Genomic DNA, 20,803 nt, shown 5'->3' with positions numbered 1-20,803 from the left:
AAATGAGGTCTAATTGCCATATCTCCTAACATGCCTTCTAGCTTTTAGAAGTGACTCTCTAGACAGTTTATTCTGTTTTAAAGGAATTGCAAAATCCTCAACCGAAAATGTCAAGTCCTTGTGAGTGTTTTGGTCCTCAGAACTGCTTAGAAATATGTATAGAGTGAAATACGTTGAACTTGGGAAAAGTATACTGTTGTTGCAGTTATATCAAGTGTTTACCTATGCATCTGAAGTACATGTATAAAAGTTTAGGCTTCAGTAATTCACATGAGAAAAAAACTGTTTTATGTAAAACTTAAAAGTATATAAGGGAAGCATGATAATTTATCTTATAGAATTATCACAGTCTTAGGCCTTTTACATTTCTGGGCCATTTGACAACTTTTCTCTATCAGTGTGTGTGTGTGTGTGTGTGTGTGTGTGTGACATGCAACATGTAGGCAGGTAGACTGCACTTCATGCAACTGATGAAGTCTGCTCTAGGTCATGAAAGCATATGCTTCAATACATTTGCTAATGTACAAGGTATTTTGTGAAGCAAAACTAGAAATTAACTTTATGCATTTTTACAGACTAGCTTCTGGAAAGTATGAAAGCTATGATATGAACTTTAAGATCTGGAAAGTGGTTCCAACGTTCATAAGTAGTGGGTTCTGCGCCTGTGCAGACCAGCTTCGGGTAGAATTCGCTTGCTCCTCGCGACGCCAGCAACCACCGCCTGCACGTGACTGCAGTACCTTCTAGCGGTGGTTGGGGGTCTTCTCTCTCAGTTTCTTTCTGACCGCCATAGCGATCAGTCCTCGGATTAGTTTGCTCCTCGGATTTAGTTTTATTTCTTGACTGATTTAACCCTCTAAAACCTGGAACGGACTCTGATTACTCTTACTGTTTAGAACCTTTGGATTTGGCACAATACTGGCTTTCGGATAACGACTCTGGGAACGGACTTGGACAATTCTTTTTCTCTACTCCTTGGACTAGGCATTCTCTCTCTCTCTCTCCCTTACAACCTCGGAATGTACGACCATTCTTGCTAAAACATGTCTGCAAAGGCAAAACTGGGTAAGGAGAAGACTACCTTTAAGCGGTATGGGAATTGCCGTGGAAAAATTCCCTCAACTGATGGCCACACTCTATTTGTTTTGTTTGGGGGAGGCTCATGATACCAAACAATGTTCTGTCTGCGCAACTTTTAACAAGAAGGCACTGAAAAATCACGAGGCGTGCCTTAAAGTATATTTGTTGGAGGAAGCGTTATTGCCTAAGAAGGCCTTCACGCTCCTGGCTGGGGGAGAGAGTTCATTGATGGCTAAAACTGCAGCATCTAAGACCTCGACATCGAAGGCTAAATCGGCCGCCTCAACCTTGCCTTTGGCTGCCGCAATGTTGATTGCCACAGCGTAGAGAGACAAGGATCTGTTTAAAAAGCTGGGGGGCCCGTGGGCCAGCCCTAAAAGGAAGGGCAGAGCTTATGCGTTGGAGCCGCCACGAAAAAAACTGAAGCATAAGCATAAGGAGCACCATACCCAGGTTGAGGTTCACACACCCTCACCTACGGGCCTTCAGGTCCTGCAAGAATCGCGGGATTGAGCGGCATCTTTATCCCCGGCGCCTACACCACGTCAGTCGCCATCGACGCCGTGCACTGCCCACAGCAAGGCACAGAGAGGACACTCCGCCTCGAGGGAGCCATGTTCAAACTGCTCAGGACGACTGTCGGATTCGGCCTCGGGATCGAGGGACTCCCGATTGGAGCCACGATCAGCTCCGGCAACAACATCGAAGTCAGTATTGGCTTCGACATCCAAGTCAGTATCAGTGTCGACATCTAAGTCTGTGGCAGCCTTGACTTTGAGCTATGCCACGAACCCGGAGACCGCCTTGACGTCGAGAATAACGCAAGTGCAGGAGACGGTGGCAATGATTGCTGACACGGTGCTCGACACTGATGTTGAGTTCGAAGAGGAACAAGACTATTTTGTTGTAGAGGTCATTCCACAACAGGAGCACGCTACAAGGTGCCCGCAGTCACCCGTGTGTGAGGGAATACAGGACCAGGATGTCACATGCCTTATCCGCCTGCTGTGCTCGGAAGAGAGCACACCTTCAGTGGGGACATTTATGAGTTTTCAAGACTCTGATATTCTAGGAGTTCCTAGGATCCCATCTATCTCCCTGAAGGGCACTCCTGTTACTGGGCTTTTGCCCCATGGTGGTTGGGGGGACTCCTGTCTAGTGACTGGGGAGGAGTACTCTCTCTTCTCTCAGTGGCTGAGGGATAGGGAATGTGAGCCCCCGTTGTGACATCAACTGAAAGAGATGGCCGTGCAAACATCTGTTCCACAAGTGCTGCAAGCGGAGTTGTCCGTACAGACCTGCCTTCCACTAATGTCAAAACGTACTGTGTTGCTTCAGGCTGGCGCACCATTGCATCAGTGGGATGTGTTATTCCAGACCAATTTTACACCACAGCTAACACTGAGGCCCATGCTACACCAGATGGCTACACAGACAGCAACGCAGACGAGGCTACCTGCCCCTGTACCGCAACTGATTCCAGCTGCCGCCACGGTGACAGGAACCTTACCTGTCTCCTCTGATGTGGATGATGATGATGATGATGATGACTGTACCTCAGAGTCTTCTGAACCGGACTCGTTGGATCCAGAGGAACCAAGTCTGCCAGACCCGGAGTCAAATGTGGCAGCTATCCCGTCCACATCGCCTAACAAAGAGATGAAGGGGTACCACCAGCAGGTGGCGGAGATGGCACGGGTGTTAGGTTTAAACCTCAAACAAAAGACTACCAAATTGGAGGATCCTGTGTACAATATTATGAAATTGGCTACCGGATTACAGCCAGTGTATATACCTGTGCTATCTCATATAACCAGGGCAGCGAAATTGGCGTGGTAAGTGCTGCAAACGTCAGCACCCACCTCTAAGCGATTGGAGGCATTGTACCGTATCCAAGAAGAAGAGAACGGATACCTTATACGTCACCCATCTCCTAATTCTTTGGTGGTGGATTGTGGTACCACGTCCAAGGGAGGCAAGAGGCATACGACCCTAGCTGATAAAGAGGGCCGAAAGTTAGATGCCTTAGGCAGGCGCGCTTATTCCACAGCCTGATTGTCTATAAAGATTGCTAATTATATTGCTTGTCAAGCAAAATATAAACATTCCCTTTGGGAAGCCTTGTTTGACCAACAAACGAGCCTGGAGCCAGGTGACTTTGTAAAGAACTTTGAGTTGGTGTTTGCAAAGACAACCGCTGCAACCCGTCAACAACTGGTGAATGCAAAACATCTGGCAGAGTCAGAGTCGAGGACACTGACCATGTCCATTATTTTGAGGAGACATGCCTGGTTGAGAGCGACTGGCCTACAACCGGACATGAAGGACCGCATCGAGAACTTACCCTTTGATGGAGAAGGTCTTTTCTCCGACAAGACTGATGAGAATATGGAGCAGTGGAAAAAAATCAAAGATCACAGCACGCTCCTTTATGAACCCACGTTATTCAATAACTACTGCTAAATATCAACAGTATAACCACTATCAGAGAAGACAAACTTCCTATCGTCAACCTGACCGTAGGGACTACAGGCACCCTTATCAGCGATTCAATAGCGGTAACAGGAAACCCTACTACCCATGAAACAAGATGGCCCAGACAGGCCGTGCTAAAGGGGTTCCACAAGCCAAGCAGCAACTTTGATCTGCGTCAGGGCCCGACTGTACACCACTGCAGCCTCAAATTGAATACCTCAAGAATGATCAGCCCAAGGACCACCATCTCCTTGTGTTCAGCTAGAGAGTACATCAAACCGGCAAGCCATGCTCAAGCATGGCACCATATAACATCCGACCAATGGGTTCTCTGCATAATCAAGACAGGCTACGCTCTGGAGTTCAAGGAATACCTGCCATTTCTCGGGATACGGTACACACCCAAAATGCAAGTGCTGCGGGAGGAAGTGCAGAAGCTCTTGTTGAAGAGAGCAATAACACCAGTGCAGTGGGCTCTAGGCCAGACGGGATATTATTCCAGGTATTTTCAGATCCCCAAGCATGGTCGAGGAATAAGACCGATAATGGATCTCCGTGGATTGAACCAATACATCGAAGTACAAAAGTTCAGGATGACAACGCTGCAAGCCATCTTTCCGCCCCTCCACGAGGAGCAATGGATTGCATCACTCAATCTAAAGGATGCGTACTTCCATATTGGAATACAAGAGTCCCATCGCAAATATCTCCGCTTCACGATGGGCACAGAGATCTTTCAGTACAATGTGTTAACCTTTGGCCTCGTCACCGCCCCAAGGGTGTTTACAAAGTGCATGGCGGTGATAATAGCTTACCTAAGGACCCAGGGGCTGTCAGTGTATCCTTATTTAGACGACTGGCTTCTGACAGCCAAGACTCAAGAGCAAGTGTTGCGGAACATAAATATGATGACTTCCCTGCTGGAGAATTTGGGTATCCAGATCAATTGGGAGAAGTCGTTTCTGGAACTGATGAAGCGTCTGCAATACATCGGCGCACAATTGGATGTGAAGAAACAGAAAGCTTTTCTGCCTGTGGAGCGCTTCCAACGTATATGGCGCATCATCCAGGACTTTCAGAAGTCGCCGACGCAAACCGCACAGAAAGTACAGGTGCTGCTGGGACTCATGGCGTCTTGTACCACAGTGGTCCACTTTGTGAAACTCAGGATGCGCAAATTGCAAGCGTGGTTTCTCAAGGCATATCACCCACGACTCGAGCCCCAGTCCAAGCGGGTCACGCTGCCAGGACACGTCTTGCCCTCCCTGCACTGGTGGACAAAGGAGGAAAACATGTTGGGGGGGCATGCCTTTCTTCCCCCCGCAACTGACTATCATATTGACTACTGATGCCTCGATGCTAGGGTGGGGCACCCACCTGCTGCACCGCAGAGTACAGGGTCGGTGCTCCCAGAAGGAGCATACGTTACACATCAATGTCCTAGAACTTTTGGCAGCATACAAGGCCTTGGTTGCATTTCAGGCACAGGTGATCGGCCGTTGCGTCCAGCTGCAAATGGACAATACGACAGCCATCGCTTATGTAAACAAGCAGGGAGGAACAGTGTCCAGATCCCTTTGCAGTCTCAGTCTCCAATTATGGAATTGGTGTATCCCGCGCAAGATCTATCCCACCACGATACACATCAAAGGCACAATGAATTGTCTGGCAGATCCCCTCTGCTGAGACCTGCTGCTTCAGCAGCACGAGTGGGAACTGCATCCTGTTATGATTCAACAGCTATTTATGTCCTGGGGAACGCCACAGGTGGATCTGTTCGCAACCACGGAGAATGTGAAATGCGGACAGTACTGCTCAAGAGTGGGAATAGGACCAAGGTCCAAAGGCGATGCCTTTCGATATCTTTGGAGCCAAGGGCTGTTCTATGCCTATTCGCTAACGCCTCTGCTACCCAGGGTAATAGCCAAACTCCTGCACAACAAGACACAAGCGATTGTAGTAGCATCATGGTGGCCAAGACAGCCATGGTTCACGCAGCTACTCAGACTATCCCGGGGCAGGTTCAGGAGGCTACCCCTCTGGACGGATCTACTATCGCATGGCCAGGGCACGTTGCTACACCCCAGCCTGGGTGTGCTGAGTCTAACTGCTTGGAGGATAGGCTTCTAAGGAAGATCCTCCTTAATAACAGGAAAGCGTCCACCAGACGTAATTACAGGACAAAATGGCGTAGATTCTGTTTGCACGCTGCTGCCAAGGGATTTGCTCCAAAGGAGGCTAGCCTAAAATCTGTCTTGCTATACCTGGCCACTCTGAAGCGAAGTGGTTTAGCTAATGTCTCCATTAAAGTCCATATGGCTGTCATATCTGCACGACATGACAGATGGGATGGAAAAACTGTGTTCACCCATTCGAGATGTAAGGATTTTCTGAGAGGGATAAATAACTTATATCCGCCGGTGCAGCTACCAACGGACAAATGGAGTCTTTCTTTAGTCCTCTCATCCCTGACAGAACCTCCATTTGAACCTCTGGCTGCAGCACCACTGAAACTAGTGACCCTAAAAACACTCTTTTTGGTGGCAATATCTACAGCTAGGTGCGTCAGTGAGTTGTGAGCACTCCGTACTGATGAACCATATACAAAGATATATCCAGACAGTGTGGTGATGTGCCTGGATACAGAATTTAAGCCTAAGATTGTGACTGATTTTCATCTGAATACTGAGGTGGTGCTTCCTACCCTTTTCTGCAATCCCACATCTCCTCTAGAAAAGGCAATGCATTCCCTGGATGTCCGTAGGGCACTGCTCTACTACTGAAAGGCCACTCTGCGTGTTCAACAAACAGAACGTCTATTTGTGAATCTCCAAGGCCCATGCAAGGGCAATTCTCCATCTCACCAGAAATTGTCCTACTGGTTGGTGGAGCTAATAAAGATGGCCTATGACCAACAAGGTCAGCAAACACCGAATTCCATTAAGGCACATTCGACGAGGGCGTATGCCACACCGGCTGCACATCTATCAGGCATTCGCTTCAGTGATATCTGTACAGCAGCTACCTGGTCGTCTCATCAGACATTTGTGAAACACTATGCGATAGATCTTTGGAATGCGGCTGCTGCGGAATTTGGACGGGCAGTCCTTAAGTGGGTGTTACAGTGACTTGCGCACGCCCACCTCCATCAGGCTGGCTCGTAATTCACCCACTACTTATGAATGTTGGAACCACTTTCCAAATAAACAGGCTGCTTACCTGTAACAGATGATCTGGAAGTGGTTCCATAAATTCATAAAACCCGCCCGTCCAACCCCACAGCGCAGCAACAAATCACTGGACCATCAGCTCAGAGCAAGTGTTATCGCGACACGTCGGTCATCAAGAAACTGAGGGAGAAGACGCCCAACCGCTGCTAGAGGGTGCTGCAGTCACATGCAGGCAGCGGTTGCTGGCGTTGCGAGGAGCTAGGGAATTCTACCCAAAGCTGGTCTGCGCAGGCGCAGAACCCACTACTTATGAATGTATAGAACCACTTCCAGATCATCTGTTACAGATAATCAACCTGTTTATACTGTCTCTTGGAGTTTTTGTGGTGTGTGTGTGTGTTTTGCTTTTGGCTCTTACTATTACAGTTCCTTTGGGAATGCCTTCTCCTTTCTAAGCTAGAAATGACATTTTTCTCTGTCCAAATCAGTTTAAGATGCTGCCTGAGCTGTTTCAGGATGAGAAGGCCATCAGCCCCATGTCAGCAACACCCTCTGGTCGCATACCATTGTCTAGGGTAGTTGTAAAACCATCCAAGTCTAAGATGGCCCAAACAAGCAAGGAGCATAAGAAAACAGTGGGGCATCAGGTGGGTCAAATTAGTTGCTACATTTACAGCTAGATATGTATGTATATATTAACTTGTTTATAAAGCACCTAAATTTGCTATGAAGTAATGTGCAATTCTCAACCATTCTGGGAGATATCTTCTGATATATATCTTCTCCTGATGCTTGTGCCCTGGCGGTCATGTTCGATGCAACAGTTTATTTTGGTGGTTGTAGTGCCATTCCTTCAGTTTCTTTCCAACCGCCGAAGCATTTGCCTTGTTGGCTAGGCCAGGGTTTCTCAATTGTATTGGTTCCTACAGCATTTCTGTGAAGTTCTATTAATATTGGCCTGAGGTTTTTTTGCTATTCTTCTACTAAATGGACTGGTTTACTGAAGGATTTGTTTGCCCGGATTGACTTGGCTCATTTTCTTAAATCCCATGTCTCAATGGATGTTAAAAAGACTTTCAAGAAGTGTAAAGACTGTGGGGGGAAATTGCCCTCAACGGATCAGCATGACTCCTGCTTGCTCTGTTTACATGAGGATCATAATAAAAGGATCTGCCAGATTTGCACGTCCTTTTCTCGCCAAACCCTAAAAAACTGGGCACTTCGACTCAGGGCAGCATTGTATGAGCAAGCACTTAGTCCCCTGACTCCGATGCCGCGACCTCCACAGCTGCTGCTGCTGCTATCGACCTTGGTGTCAATGCCAGCCAGTGCATTGGTGTCAACTTCAACCTCGAGACCAGCCTTGGTGGAGCATGTAATCAAATGCCCTGAAGGAGGTTTCAAAAGACTCTGCCTTTGGGAATCACTACAGGAAGCAGAAGAAGAGATTTTCGGATGAGGATTGATATTCTGACTCACTAACATGAAAGCATAGATCTCTCAAGTCAGTGGAGCCTTTGGCAATGAAAACCTCACTCTGTACACAATCCCCATCAGGGGTTCAGGTGCCAGAGGTACAGATGTCTCTGCTGTTGACACCAAAGAGCACCTTGACATCAACCTTGTTGACAAGGGAATTGACTGCGTTGACTCCACCACAGTATCCACTGTCAGTTCCACAGCGACCATTGACGTTTATCATGGTACCAAAAGAGCAAGCCTCAGATCTGGTTCCAATGTTGACTGAGACTGTGCTGAGATGGCTCTCTCCTTTGTTAGATCCATTGACATTGATGGCATCAAGAGACCTATTGCAGGGGCAGCTTTTCCCCTCGAAATCTGCTATCGGAGGGGGAAGGCACCCTTACAGGGAAAGGCCTCAATCAAGAGGCAACCCACTTTCTCTCCCTGCTTGATTCTTTGGAAAGCACCCCCTTGGCTTCGACATTTAGAGGTTTTGTTAGTCAAGGTCTTGCTATTCCATTTAATTAATTAATTTATATACCACCTGACTCCAAGGGGTCCAGGCAGTTCACAAAAACAAAGACAAACAAGACCACCTATTAAAACAGGAATAAATACATTCAGAAATCACAGCAATTAAAAAAATCTAAACAGCAATTACAATTTTAAAACATTCAGAGATTACTAAAAGCCTGGCTAAAAAAATGTGCCTTAAGGGCTCTTTTGAGGACTGGTAAAGATGTTAAACCACGAATGTCTATAGGGAGTGCATTCCGTATGTCTGTAAAAGGTGATAAAGGAGCTATAAAATTGCTAAAACAGTAGTATGTGAATATGGAGTCATGGTAGGGCTAAAATCTATGAGAATGCTGTACTATTATATTTAATACGCCTAAAGGGCAGTGGCTTGGCCAATGTTTTCTTCAAGGTCCACTTCGCTACAATATCCTCAGATCATAAGGGATGGGATGGCAGAACTGTGTGTTTTCATCTGGATTGCAAAATATTTCTAAAGGGGTTAAATAATTTGTATCCCATGGTTAGAAAACCGACTGAACAGTGGAGTCTTTCAAACCAATGGCAACTGTTTCCTTAAAATTAATTACATAAAAGACTGTTTTTCTAGTGGCCGTAACTACAAACAAGAGGATTAGTGAGTTAACGGCTTTCAGAATTGATTCACCTTATACTAGATTTTATCTTGACAAAGTACTTATGTGGATGGACCCCTTGTTCCATCCTAAAGTAGTATCAGATTTTCACCTGAATCAGAATATAGTGCTAACCACATTTTTCAGGAACCCAGCTATGCTTTTGGAGACATCTTTACATGCACTGGATGTCCAGAGGTCACTATTATTTCACTTAGATAAAACTAAGGGGTTTTGTAAGAGTAACCAACTTTTTTTTATAGCCTATAAGGGCAGATCTAAGGGCAAGCTTATATCATGGCAACGCCTGTCCCATTGGTTGGTAGAATTAATTTCTTTAGCGTACAAAGTTCAGAAGGTGGATCCACCATGCACAATTAGAGCACACTCCACCAGAGCTTATGCTGCATCTGCAGCACATCTCTCAGGTATCCTTACGGAAGACATTTGTAAAGTGGCCACATGGTTGTCAGAGCTGCCTTTTGTAAAACACTATGTAGTTGACCTTAATTCTTTTGCGGAGGCTAATTTTGAGAGAGGTGGTCTTGCTATAACTTACTCCTCCCTCCGCCTGGGAAAGCTCACTAAACACCCAGGCTTATGAATGGCAATGGATCACGCTACAGATAAACTGCTTACTCGCATGTAAACTTTGATCTGTAAGTGATCCGTTGACTTTCATAAGACCCACCCATCCTCCCCACAGCAGTAAGCGCATAGAAAGAAATGAATATATGTTCTCAAGAAGACTCCATGATGGGATGATCATCAGATGACGGTGGTAATCCCGGAACCAAAGGAATGGTGCTCCAACCGCCAAAATAAATGGTCACATTGAGCATGAGAGGTGGTGCACGAGCACCATGGGGAGCTTGGATATTCCACCTGCAAGGTCCCATGCAAGTGCAGAACCCAGGCTTATGAATGGCTACGGATTATGCTGCAGATCAAAAGTTACAGGTGAGCAATCTGTTTTATCAGTCAAGGAAGGGGAGGGAAGACTTACTGTAAAAATGTGTGGAGCCATAGTGTTGATCCTTTGGTGTTTTTTTAAAAAAAAGATCTTTTGTTAGATCTCCGACAGCCAGACCAGACAGACAGTAGTGCCTTGTAAAATATTGTGTTAAGAATAGAATATGGTTTTATGGAATATTGAAATAATTCCTGAGCAGATCTATGCAATCAGTACAAAAGATGCAGACCATGGATACTATTAGGACTATTAATAGTAGGACACTATTCAGTGTCCTACTTCAGGCTGGCTGAAATGTTCTTGTTTGCCTGAAATGTCCAGTGTTTTAGATGTTGCTGGGCTGAGCAGTTCGAGCCAATAAGACTTTGCTCAGAAAGCCATCAGACTGTTCCTGTATAGTTTTTAACTTGCCCCCCCCTTCTCTTTCCTGTAGTTTAGAAATTCTTTGCAGCTTCTGATGGAAACTCTTAATGCTACCACTCCACATTATGTGCGGTGTATCAAACCGAATGACTTCAAGTTTCCATTCATGTAAGTTGGTTTGCACATAGTGTCCTAAAGGGTAACACTTCTGTCTCAGAAGTCTAGTGGGAAAAACTACCCTCTCTGCTGCTTGTTTTGGACAGAAATAGGATGGTTTTCACAGGACCATGTGGCCCCCACTCGAGAGCTAAACTAGCACCCCCAGACATCAGACGCAGGGCTGTGTGTCAGGGCTGCAAAGTGCAGCCCCTGATTGGGTGCGGCCCAAGTTCTTTGAACCTGTTCGCCCAATCGTAGCTCTGCCCATGGTCGGTCTGTCTGTTCTCTATACATTCCCACACACTTTGAGCTATTGGGACGAAATTTGGCAAAGTGACTTCCTAGGACTCTATGAGGAACAAAGGGTACCCAAGGACCCCGACAACCACCCCGCACAGACAGACAGATGTACAGCTGGTATAGCCACAAAAGCCCGAGCAACTCTGGGTACATTGTGCTAGTTAATACATAAATGGCTATTAACCAGTCAGTTCTTCACACCCCCTTCCAGTCTGAACTGCTGTGGTCTATTCTACCACTAGGCTGTAATCTTCATCTCTCCTCAGATGACCCCACAAGGTGGCTAGTGGGGGCAGTAGACTGGCTCATGATGGCCTGTATGCAATTTCCATGTAGTAAAGTGGATTGAGCAGTGGTCTTGATCCCTGCCAAGCTGCACAGTTCACTGGATAGCAGTGGTCTGGTCATTGTCCCTCAGTCTAATCTATCTCAGAAGCTTAGAGGAGAAAATTGGGAGAACTGCACGTATGCTGCCCTGATTCAAGTAAGGGAGGGATATACATTTGATAAATTTATTATGTATCTGAATACTTTACAGTGTTAATGGTGCCACCCAACATGCTTTGATTAACCCTTGCTGGTAGTGCAGTCTGCTGCTGCTGGGTCTCCCCAGTTATTTTCAGTTGGCCTCTATTGGAGGTTGTTCAGTTATCAGTGGATTGTGGACCTAGCTGGTGGCAGCCCAGTTCTCCCCCAAGGAATTATTTGCCTTATTTGTTGCTACCTGGGTACCTACCCTCCTAAAAGTACTTCAGTTCTGAACATATTTCCACCAGGGCCAGTTCTGATCTTCTGCTGTCAACAATGCCTGTAGACCTTGTCAAAGTGTGCTGCCTTGCAGACCTGTTCCTAGCAATATTTTCATGTGTAGGTTTGATGAAAAGCGGACTGTGCAGCAGCTCAGAGCTTGTGGTGTGCTGGAAACGATCCGAATAAGTGCAGCTGGATTCCCCTCAAGGTAAGCCAGGGTGGAGAGCTTGTCTTATGCGAGCAGGCATGAATTGTTCCCTTGCTTTGCATTTGTGAGCACTACATGTGAGTAGAATTGCTTAGGGGATGGGGCCGTAGCTCGGTGGCAGAGCATCTGCTTTGCATGCAGGAAGCACAAGGTTCAATCCTGACATCTCCAGTTGGGCTGGGAAAGACTCCTGCCTGAAACTTTGGAGAGCTGCTGCCACATCTGTGTAGACAATACTGAGCTAGATAAACCAATGATCTGACTCGGGAGAAGGCAGCTTCCTATGTTCCTATATAAGCCACACATCTAGATGTTTTTCAAGAACATCATTTACACACACACAGAGCATTTTCTGTTGGCTAATGTCATGTTGCTCTGTAAAGCAAAAAGCTTTACAGATGGGGAAGTTGAAACAATCAAACATGTTTTGCTTTATTGCTCTTTTTATAGGGACTTATGTTTAGAACTAATATCTCCACTGTTGGCTCATTTCCCAGGAAATTCACCTAGCCAACAAGTGGCTTTCCTGCTTGAGGACAGCATACCTGCCATTACTCGGAAAGTGGCGGGCTTTTGTGCAGCAGCTCGAAGAGTGCGCCAGTTTTTAATTAACAGTCCTAGTGCTGCTCTATAACCTTTCAGTTATAATATTGTTAATGGGTTAGACTGTTGACTTGCTTTTTTTCTTTTAAAAAAATTATTTATATTTTAATTGTATTGCCCCCCCCCCCCGTTGTGCTGGTCATAGACCGTAATAAACTTTGAATGAATGAATGAATGTTGCTTTTTCCAGGTGGACATATCAAGAATTCTTCAGCCGCTACCGTGTCCTTATGAAGCAGAAAGATGTCCTCGGTGACAGGAAGCAGACATGTAAAAATGTCTTGGAGAAGCTGATTCTGGTAGTAGAGTTAATGTCTGTAAAGTTTGCTGAACTTTGAAAACCACCAGGACCCTGGGATCCACTCAGTCCTGAGAATAAAGAGACACTGTCCCTTAGTGGCGGGTTGGCATAGGGCAACAAAATGGTCCCAATATAGCTTTATAATTGTGTATTCCACACTCTTTCTAAAAAAATGATTGCTTTAAAAAAAAAATCCATATTGCCTTTTGTTCAAAACATGGCAATTTCCAATAGTATTAGAACTGAAATCATAATGTAATTAAAATTGTGAAACTTCGCACAAAAATCAGAAGTAAAAGTAGGAGTAGTAATGTACAACAACCTGCAGACTATTCAAAAGCCCAAGAGCTAAAATGCAAACGAACAAACTCCAGCAACTCTGAAACTAAAAGCGTGATGGAATGGGAAAGGCTTTTGCCCGTCTCCTGCTCCTAAATGCCTCCTACCCAAGGGGATTCCAGGCCAGTGGAGGACAACAGAAAAGACCTGATCTAATTTACTAATTTTGTGCGAAGGCAGCATTAAGAGGAGGGAGGTTCATGTAGGAGATCACCAGAGGTACTGTGCTGCTCCTTTGTACCATCCCTAGAGTGTCATGACACTTGAGTGCTATTGCCTTTTTACCTTGGGGTGCCATAGTACAAGTAGACTTACTTAATAATAGTATTATCTGACTTGACTTCTTAAAGCGCAAAATGTAAAATGTGTTTTATTTAACATAAGCATTTATGATGCCCTAACGAGTTCTCACTTTTTAGTGAGAATGTTAGAGATCTAACTACCACCAAACCAACTGTCTTTATCACTTAATTTTCTGTAATTCTCCTGATCTCTTCTATTGCCATAAGGGCACCAACTGGTTCACATACTACGCAAGGTTCTGTGCATGCTGCAAAGCAACAGACACACAGTTGCACAATTGTACTTTTTACTAGGGATGTGCACGAAGCATTTCGTGCACATCAGGGGCAGAGGAGAGCAAGCATTTTAGGAGGAAGAAGGCAGGTCTTACCTTTCCCTCCGTTGTGGCTGTTCTGCCTCCCACTGCCCCAGAGCGGCACTGTCAGTATTAAGCAGCCAGGATCTCTGTTTGCCGTCTGCATTTGCTTAGGAACAGGAAGTTCTCTGTTCCCAGCAGGAAATGGTGTCTGAGTATGTGAGGATGCCATCTTGAGTGCTAACTGAGGGGCAGGTAAGACCTGCCTTGGTCCTTTTAAAGTACCCACTCGCCCCCAGCTAAAATGATTCGCCTGCTGCAACTCGAAGCGTTTCGGCAACTGGAAATAGAGGTGCCGAAATGCTTCGAGCACATCCCTACTCTTTGTACAGAGTTGTGTGATGAACAGCCATTGGAAATCATGGCTGTTCCTAGCACAGCTCCATATCTGCAGTATTTACATCTGTGCAAAGAGTTCCAGACTACAGTTGTGCACATATTCTGTTGTAATGTGCATGAAACTTTGCACAGTATGTGAGCCAATGAAAACAAAAGGGCTTTAAACCATCCTGTTTCTCCATTTAGTCTAATCCTCAAAATTTTGCGGTCAAGCTGAATGGGGCACTCTTGCTCTCTGCTAATTCTGCTGTCATTGAACCTTTAAAAAAAAAAATCATGTTCAGTTTGACACTGATTGTTCGTTTCCTCTGAAAAACAGGACAAAGATAAGTACCAGTTTGGGAAGACAAAAATATTTTTCCGGGCTGGCCAGGTAGCTTATTTGGAAAAAATAAGAGCTGATAAACTGCGAGCAGCTTGCATCCGCATCCAGAAGACCATCAGGGGGTGGCTGATGCGGAAGAAGTACCTGCGCATGAGGAAGGCAGCCATCACCATTCAAAGATATGTCCGAGGGTACCAGGCACGATGGTAAGCCGCCCACTGGGGAAACTTGCTTTAGTCTCATTACAGATTGCTTTCAATCTGGTCTAAGGACCGTAATAAAATTTAATACTACTACTAGATTGCTTTCAATAGAGCACGCATATCTTCAGATTTTCCTGTACTGATTAGTGTATTATAGATCAGGTCTATGCAGTTTGTAATCCATCAAGCCAAATGTAGCCCACCGGGGATTCAATAGACCTCCAGTTTTTCCTGCCTGCCTGGGAGTTTGTTGGGTCCCATGTGCTATGTGGCTGGTGAGCCACATTCAACTTGGTGAGTCACAAGTTAGGTGTGTGTAGGCCTGGTATAGATGGAAAAAGAATGGAACAGAATATGGATCCTGTAACTTCAGTGGCTGATGTCTAGACTAAATTACTCCTGTGTAGTTCTGTTGAAATTAAATACTCCTTTAGAGTAACTCCTGTGTAGTACTACTGAGTAACTTAGTCTGGATATCAGCCAGTATCTTCTTTATTTGGGCATCAACGAGATAATTTTCCGTTAGCCAAATCAGATCTTAAAATTCCTTTCCTTAGTTGCTAATTTGGCATTTGATAAGCTGGGGAAGTAAGCTTTGGCAGTTGATAAGCTTGGTTCAGGTTGGGGGAAGCACATTTCCAGATGTTGTTTTTCTGCTTCTATAGAATTAGATCCTTGCTTGTGTCTGAATTTCATATCTACTTTGGCTTTTTCTCTGCTAGCAGATCAAATCTTTAAGAAAAGTGGGATGTCACTAGCATGTGTATGAGGGGTAGTTCTATTAGTGGATTCCACAGGCCGAGAGGACCTGGATCCAGTTGCCTCTGCTCATGAGAGAACAGAAGCTTTTATCCGCCCCCCGCCATTGCTATGCTAATTCTTCAGCAGGAGTATTATTACTACTACTACTATTGGTTGCTCACATGCTGCTCAGAGGAACGTTAACAGGCTCAAGAGGTGCTCACACCACAGCAAGGCTCTCGCAAGCATGTCAGCGGTGCTGTGGAGGCAGGCTGTTCCATGCCTAAGTGTTGTGCAATTTCAGTTGTGATGCTGCTCCCATTGGGAATAATGGTAGTAGCATTGCAACTTTTAAAAATAATTATAAGGCAATCTTATATCTGATGATCAAAAAAACCTGCTGGTTTAAGATCAGAGTTAAGCTTTCTCATTTTGGCTCAAGCTCCACAAAGCCAGGAAATTGGAAACTATAGCTGATGCCAGTGGCAGATGGTCAGTAAAGGTGAGAGGGGCTACGCCCTGCCCGCAACAAAAGAAACTAGTAGAAGATCAAACTTACAGACAGCCCCAGTGAATCCTTGGAGGCAGAGAGCTTCCTCCAGCCCCTCCTCCCATGCATGTAACTTCCTCTTTTGTGTTAACTGGCTGAAACAGCTGCTACTCAAGCTGTTCCAGCTTCTGAATCCTTGTGAGCAGCTTCTGGCATTGTCCCCAACAGGAAGAAAAAATGGGCACAAAATACACCCCGTAGCCTCTGCCTCCGAGGATTCACTGGGGCTGCCTATAAGTTTGATCTTCTACTAGCTTTGTTCGCTTCTTTTTTGTTTGGGGTGGAGGATGCAACCCTTGCTTTCTCTCTCGCTTTGCTTTCTCCTTTCTGCTCCTCTTTCTGCCTTTTGCCCCTGCTTTTCTGCTTTCTGCTCCCCCCCATTTTAAAACGCCCCCCATTTTATGCTTCCTCCCCCTTTTTGCTTTTCTGCCTTTTGCCCCTGCCTCTTGCCTCTCTATCTCCCCCACCCATTTTTGGATTTCTGACTTCTGCCCTAGTTTTTCTGCTTTCTCCTCCCCCTCTGCTTTTCTGTTATTTGTTGCTGCTTTTCTGCTTCCCCCCTCTCCTTTCCTCCATGCCAGAGGGCTTGGGTAAATACCCAAGCCTTCTGGTCCTGTGAGGAAGAGAGACTCCTGCCTCGGTGACTGGGCCCTCCCCTGCCCACCAAGCCCCTCTCCCCAGCTTCTACTGCCGATGCCTTAAGATGATCAGCTGATGCTGTGATGATAAATGGTGTGGTGTAATTGTCACAATGGAATTGTGCTAGCTTCCAATATGCCCTCCATGCACTTACACTTTGTGTCCTAAATCAAGATAGGGAGGATGGAGTGCCTGCACCAGCAAAGATATGGGAGTATGTTGTAAGTGAGGATAAGTTGTAAGTAAGCATAGTTTAAGGCAAATGAATGTTAATGGCTTAACTAAAGGGACACTCCTGTGCCCCTTCAATTAAAATTGCAGTCTAAAAAGAAATACAACATAGATACCAACAACCGCCACCAGAGGGATGCTGTGCTTTTGAATAAGGACAGTTGCTCTCCCCCTGCTAAGTGTAACAGAATCACCACCTTAAAAGGTACCTCTTTGCCCTGTTTAGCAGGGGGCTAGAGGCCTTCAGGTTTAGATAGATAGATACTTTATTTCAGTCATTGACCAGCATACTTCAGGTTTAAATATGTCAGCATAGCCCTTTGAACCTTTCTCCCCCAATTATTTTGCAACCTTTGTAATGCTTTTATTTTCCTTACAAAGGTGAGATTATAAGTCATGTTCTTTAACCATTTTTCTCGTCAGCCTTGCCACCTTTCTTAGAAGAACCAGAGCTGCCATCATTATTCAGAAATTCCAGCGCATGTATGCGATTCGCAAGCGATATCGTTGCAAACGAGCAGCCACCATTGTTCTCCAGTCGTATTTACGAGGTTACATTTCCAGGGGAAAGTACCAAAAGGTAAGAGTGTCTGTTGTTTAACTCCTGGTTCTGGTTTCAAATTCTCTCTGGAATAGGGTATGTGGTGGTGCTTGCTTCTGGGGTGCTACTGAACGGGCAAATTCCAATATTGCTTTTACAGGACCGTCTCTCAAGACGCACACACTTGCTGCACACACGTATGTATCAATTTCACAGCCAAGTAGTAGGATCCAAAATTCAGGAAGTCAGCTATCCTAACTATATATTTTAGCTAGGAAATGGGTGCATAAAACTGTCAATCAGGTATGCTTCATTTAAATTCACATCACATTTTAGAGACACTAGTGGTCACAGTGAAAATGCATTTTTATTCAACTGGCTTCTGGGACTTCTTTGATCTTATGGCTCTGCAATTAAATGGCCTCTGCAATGCATTAGGGTCCCATCAGGACTGATTTTAAATCAAGGAAATTTAAGATCACCCCCCCAAAAGGCCAATTTTCAATCCTTGATTTAAATCAGAATTTTCCACATTTTATTTCGATTCTTCCTAAATAAATATGCATAGCTGCTATAATCATAACAAACCTTGATTTACAACTTGAATAAAGACTTTATGCAACCTAAAAAAGTACAGTATACATTTTATAAAAATAGACCCAGTGGAAGGTAGCATTTTGCACTAGCGGTATATAAATATGTTAAATAATAATGATTTACTCAAAAGGAACAGGACTCTGAATTTAAGACAATCTTCTGATTTCTAATATCAAAAAACTTGGGGGGAAATCCTAGTCTTGGATTCAGGTAAATACACTTGTTGTTAACTGCCCAGGAGTCTTAGTACAAAGGGCGGTATACAAATATAAATCAATAAACAATACAAGAACATAGGCTGTTGTGCTGTTTGATGACTGACATAGATCTTTTCGCCACAGTTTATTCTTACTAAGAAAAGCAATTTTGCATCAATTCATCTGAGAGTCAAATGTTTTGTTTCAAAAGAGTAAATGTTTGCATTGAGTTCGGATTTCATTTTAAACCAGGCCATTTTAATAGAGAAATTTGTTAAAGCTTTAATAGAGAAATTTGTTGTAGATTTAATTATTAAAATAACATTCTAAATTTAAAATGTTTAAAATTTAAATGTATTTGTTGTAAACCGCCCTGAGTCATTTTTTGGAGAGGCAGTATATCAATCAATCAATCAATCAAATAAATAAAGTATTTTTTACATCTATTTTTAAAATCTATTTATATCCACCCTGTTAGGACTATTCTGTTTGTACATTTTGTTCTTAAGCAAGTGGAAGTGTGCGATAAGATCCGAGGAAGTGCCTTATATATATGAGTTGATTACTGCCAAGGTGACTGACTTCTAGGGGAGGGTTGTTTGTTACGAAATTAGTACTGTGCCTGGAATGAGTCTTGTAGCAATTAAGCATTGCTTTAAACTCTAAAGTACAGCTCACCCCTAATTACCATGTATGATATTTTAAAACATCCTTAAAAAAATATGAGCCAATCAAGTGAAGAATATTTACTATATCAGAGGAGATAAATCATGGAGGTGGGTATTGATTTTTGCTTGTTCGTTACATTTGTATTTGGCTCTTCCTCCAGGAAGGTTAGAGCCGTGTACAGTGGAGGTTTCTCATAACCCTCTGTGAGATTAGGCTGAGAAAGAGAGAGAGTTTGGGCCAAAGGTACTTGCTGAGCTTTTATGGCTGAATGGGGATTTGAATCCAGGCCACTGAAATCTGTTGGCTCATTAATAAACTGATTCTGAATCCAAGCTTTCCTGATCCAAGTCCAACACCCTGTCTACTACATTGTGCTGACTTGTGCCCTTTCATGTGCCAGATTTTGATATCCATTTAAAAAATTTTGTTGCTCCTTCTTTGTAAATGAATATCACAGCAGACTCCAAAAGACAGACCAAAGATTAGAATTTTGTTCTTCAAATGATTGCAACTTCCCAGAAGGAACAGTAGAAGTACTCTCTGAACTTCGTATACTGGTGTTGGTTCTGTGAGGATCTCAAAGCCAACCAGGTCTGTTGACAAACAAGGTGCTGTGACACATCATTTGGGCTCCTGTGGTTAGGGATCATTCTATTGTTGCATGGCATGTCCTTTGCCTGGGGAAGTGATTGCAATAGATGGCGGTTGCTATTATAAATCTGGCATAGGTAGAAATCACATGACAGCAATAAAGGACTGAATCATCTCCCAAACATTTTTTGGGAAGCTTCCAGGATGAGATGTCTGTCAGTTTCACGGGAAGCTTCATCAGTTTCAGGTTTACATGTGCTGTCTTGTAAACAATCCGACATATCTAGTTCAACTTCAGATATTTTAGCATTTTTTGGATGGACTTGGATTACTTATATCATTCTTGACTACCAGATGTGGATCTGCTGTACCTACTGAATCAAGGTATTATTTATTTATTCAATTTATATATCACCCTTCCTAAAGTGGCTCAGGTCGGTTTACATTGAAATTAAAAAATACATACTAAAGCAATTAAAATTAAAAAGAAAACATTTAAAACCAGCTTAAAATTAAAATTCAAACTAGATCTTATTTAAAGCCAGGCTAAAAAGATGGGTCTTTAATGCTCTGCTGAGGGCCAAAGAAAATCATCCTCTTATATCCACTGGGCGCATATTCCACAACCTAGGGGTGACAACTGAGAAGGCCCAATCCCAAGTCGCCATCTGCACCCAAAGACAGGCCCCTCTGGATGGGTGGTCAAAAACATACTGTTTGACCAGCCAGACAGTACATTTACTTATAATTTTCTCATGATTTTTTTTCTAATTTCATCAACCTTTGCCCACAGCTCTTTTAACGAATGGTGTTAGTTCATTGTCTTCCAAACAGGTTTTTTAAAAAAGTCCTTGAAATGCAGAATGGCTCCTCAACAGGTATTTTTATGTGTGTGTTGTAAATATGCAGATGCTTCGGGAGCACAAGGCCACTGTTATACAGAAACGTGTGCGTGGCTGGCTGGCTCGCTTGCGCTACCACAGGACTTTGGAGGCCATTGTCTACCTGCAGTGCTGCTATCGGCGCATGATGGCAAAGAGGGAGCTAAAGAAGCTGAAGATAGAAGCACGCTCTGTGGAACACTACAAGAAACTCAATGTTGGCATGGAGAACAAGATCATGCAACTCCAGCGTAAACTTGATGAGCAGGTGAATGGCAGAAGTGTATGGGCCACCTTCAAACACG

At 44.3% G+C, this 20,803-nt stretch overlaps 1 protein-coding gene across 4 annotated transcripts in view; it reads left to right on the top strand.

Moving 5' to 3' along the window:
• The window catches only part of MYO5A (myosin VA), a 116,357-nt gene that overhangs the window by 56,781 nt on the left and 38,773 nt on the right, over positions 1-20,803 (top strand). For all 4 annotated transcript variants that reach the window (XM_053271802.1, XM_053271804.1, XM_053271801.1 and 1 more), the window contains 7 exons: positions 7,214-7,372; positions 10,747-10,844; positions 12,007-12,093; positions 12,887-12,995; positions 14,653-14,864; positions 17,446-17,602; positions 20,527-20,766. In XM_053271802.1, coding sequence (XP_053127777.1) covers positions 7,214-7,372; positions 10,747-10,844; positions 12,007-12,093; positions 12,887-12,995; positions 14,653-14,864; positions 17,446-17,602; positions 20,527-20,766 — 1,062 coding nt within the window. The remainder of the gene's footprint in view (positions 1-7,213; positions 7,373-10,746; positions 10,845-12,006; positions 12,094-12,886; positions 12,996-14,652; positions 14,865-17,445; positions 17,603-20,526; positions 20,767-20,803) is intronic.

This window comes from Hemicordylus capensis, chromosome 10 (assembly GCF_027244095.1).
Source record: "Hemicordylus capensis ecotype Gifberg chromosome 10, rHemCap1.1.pri, whole genome shotgun sequence".
NCBI classification, from domain to species: domain Eukaryota; kingdom Metazoa; phylum Chordata; class Lepidosauria; order Squamata; family Cordylidae; genus Hemicordylus; species Hemicordylus capensis.
This window is presented reverse-complemented; position numbering and strand designations above follow the sequence as displayed.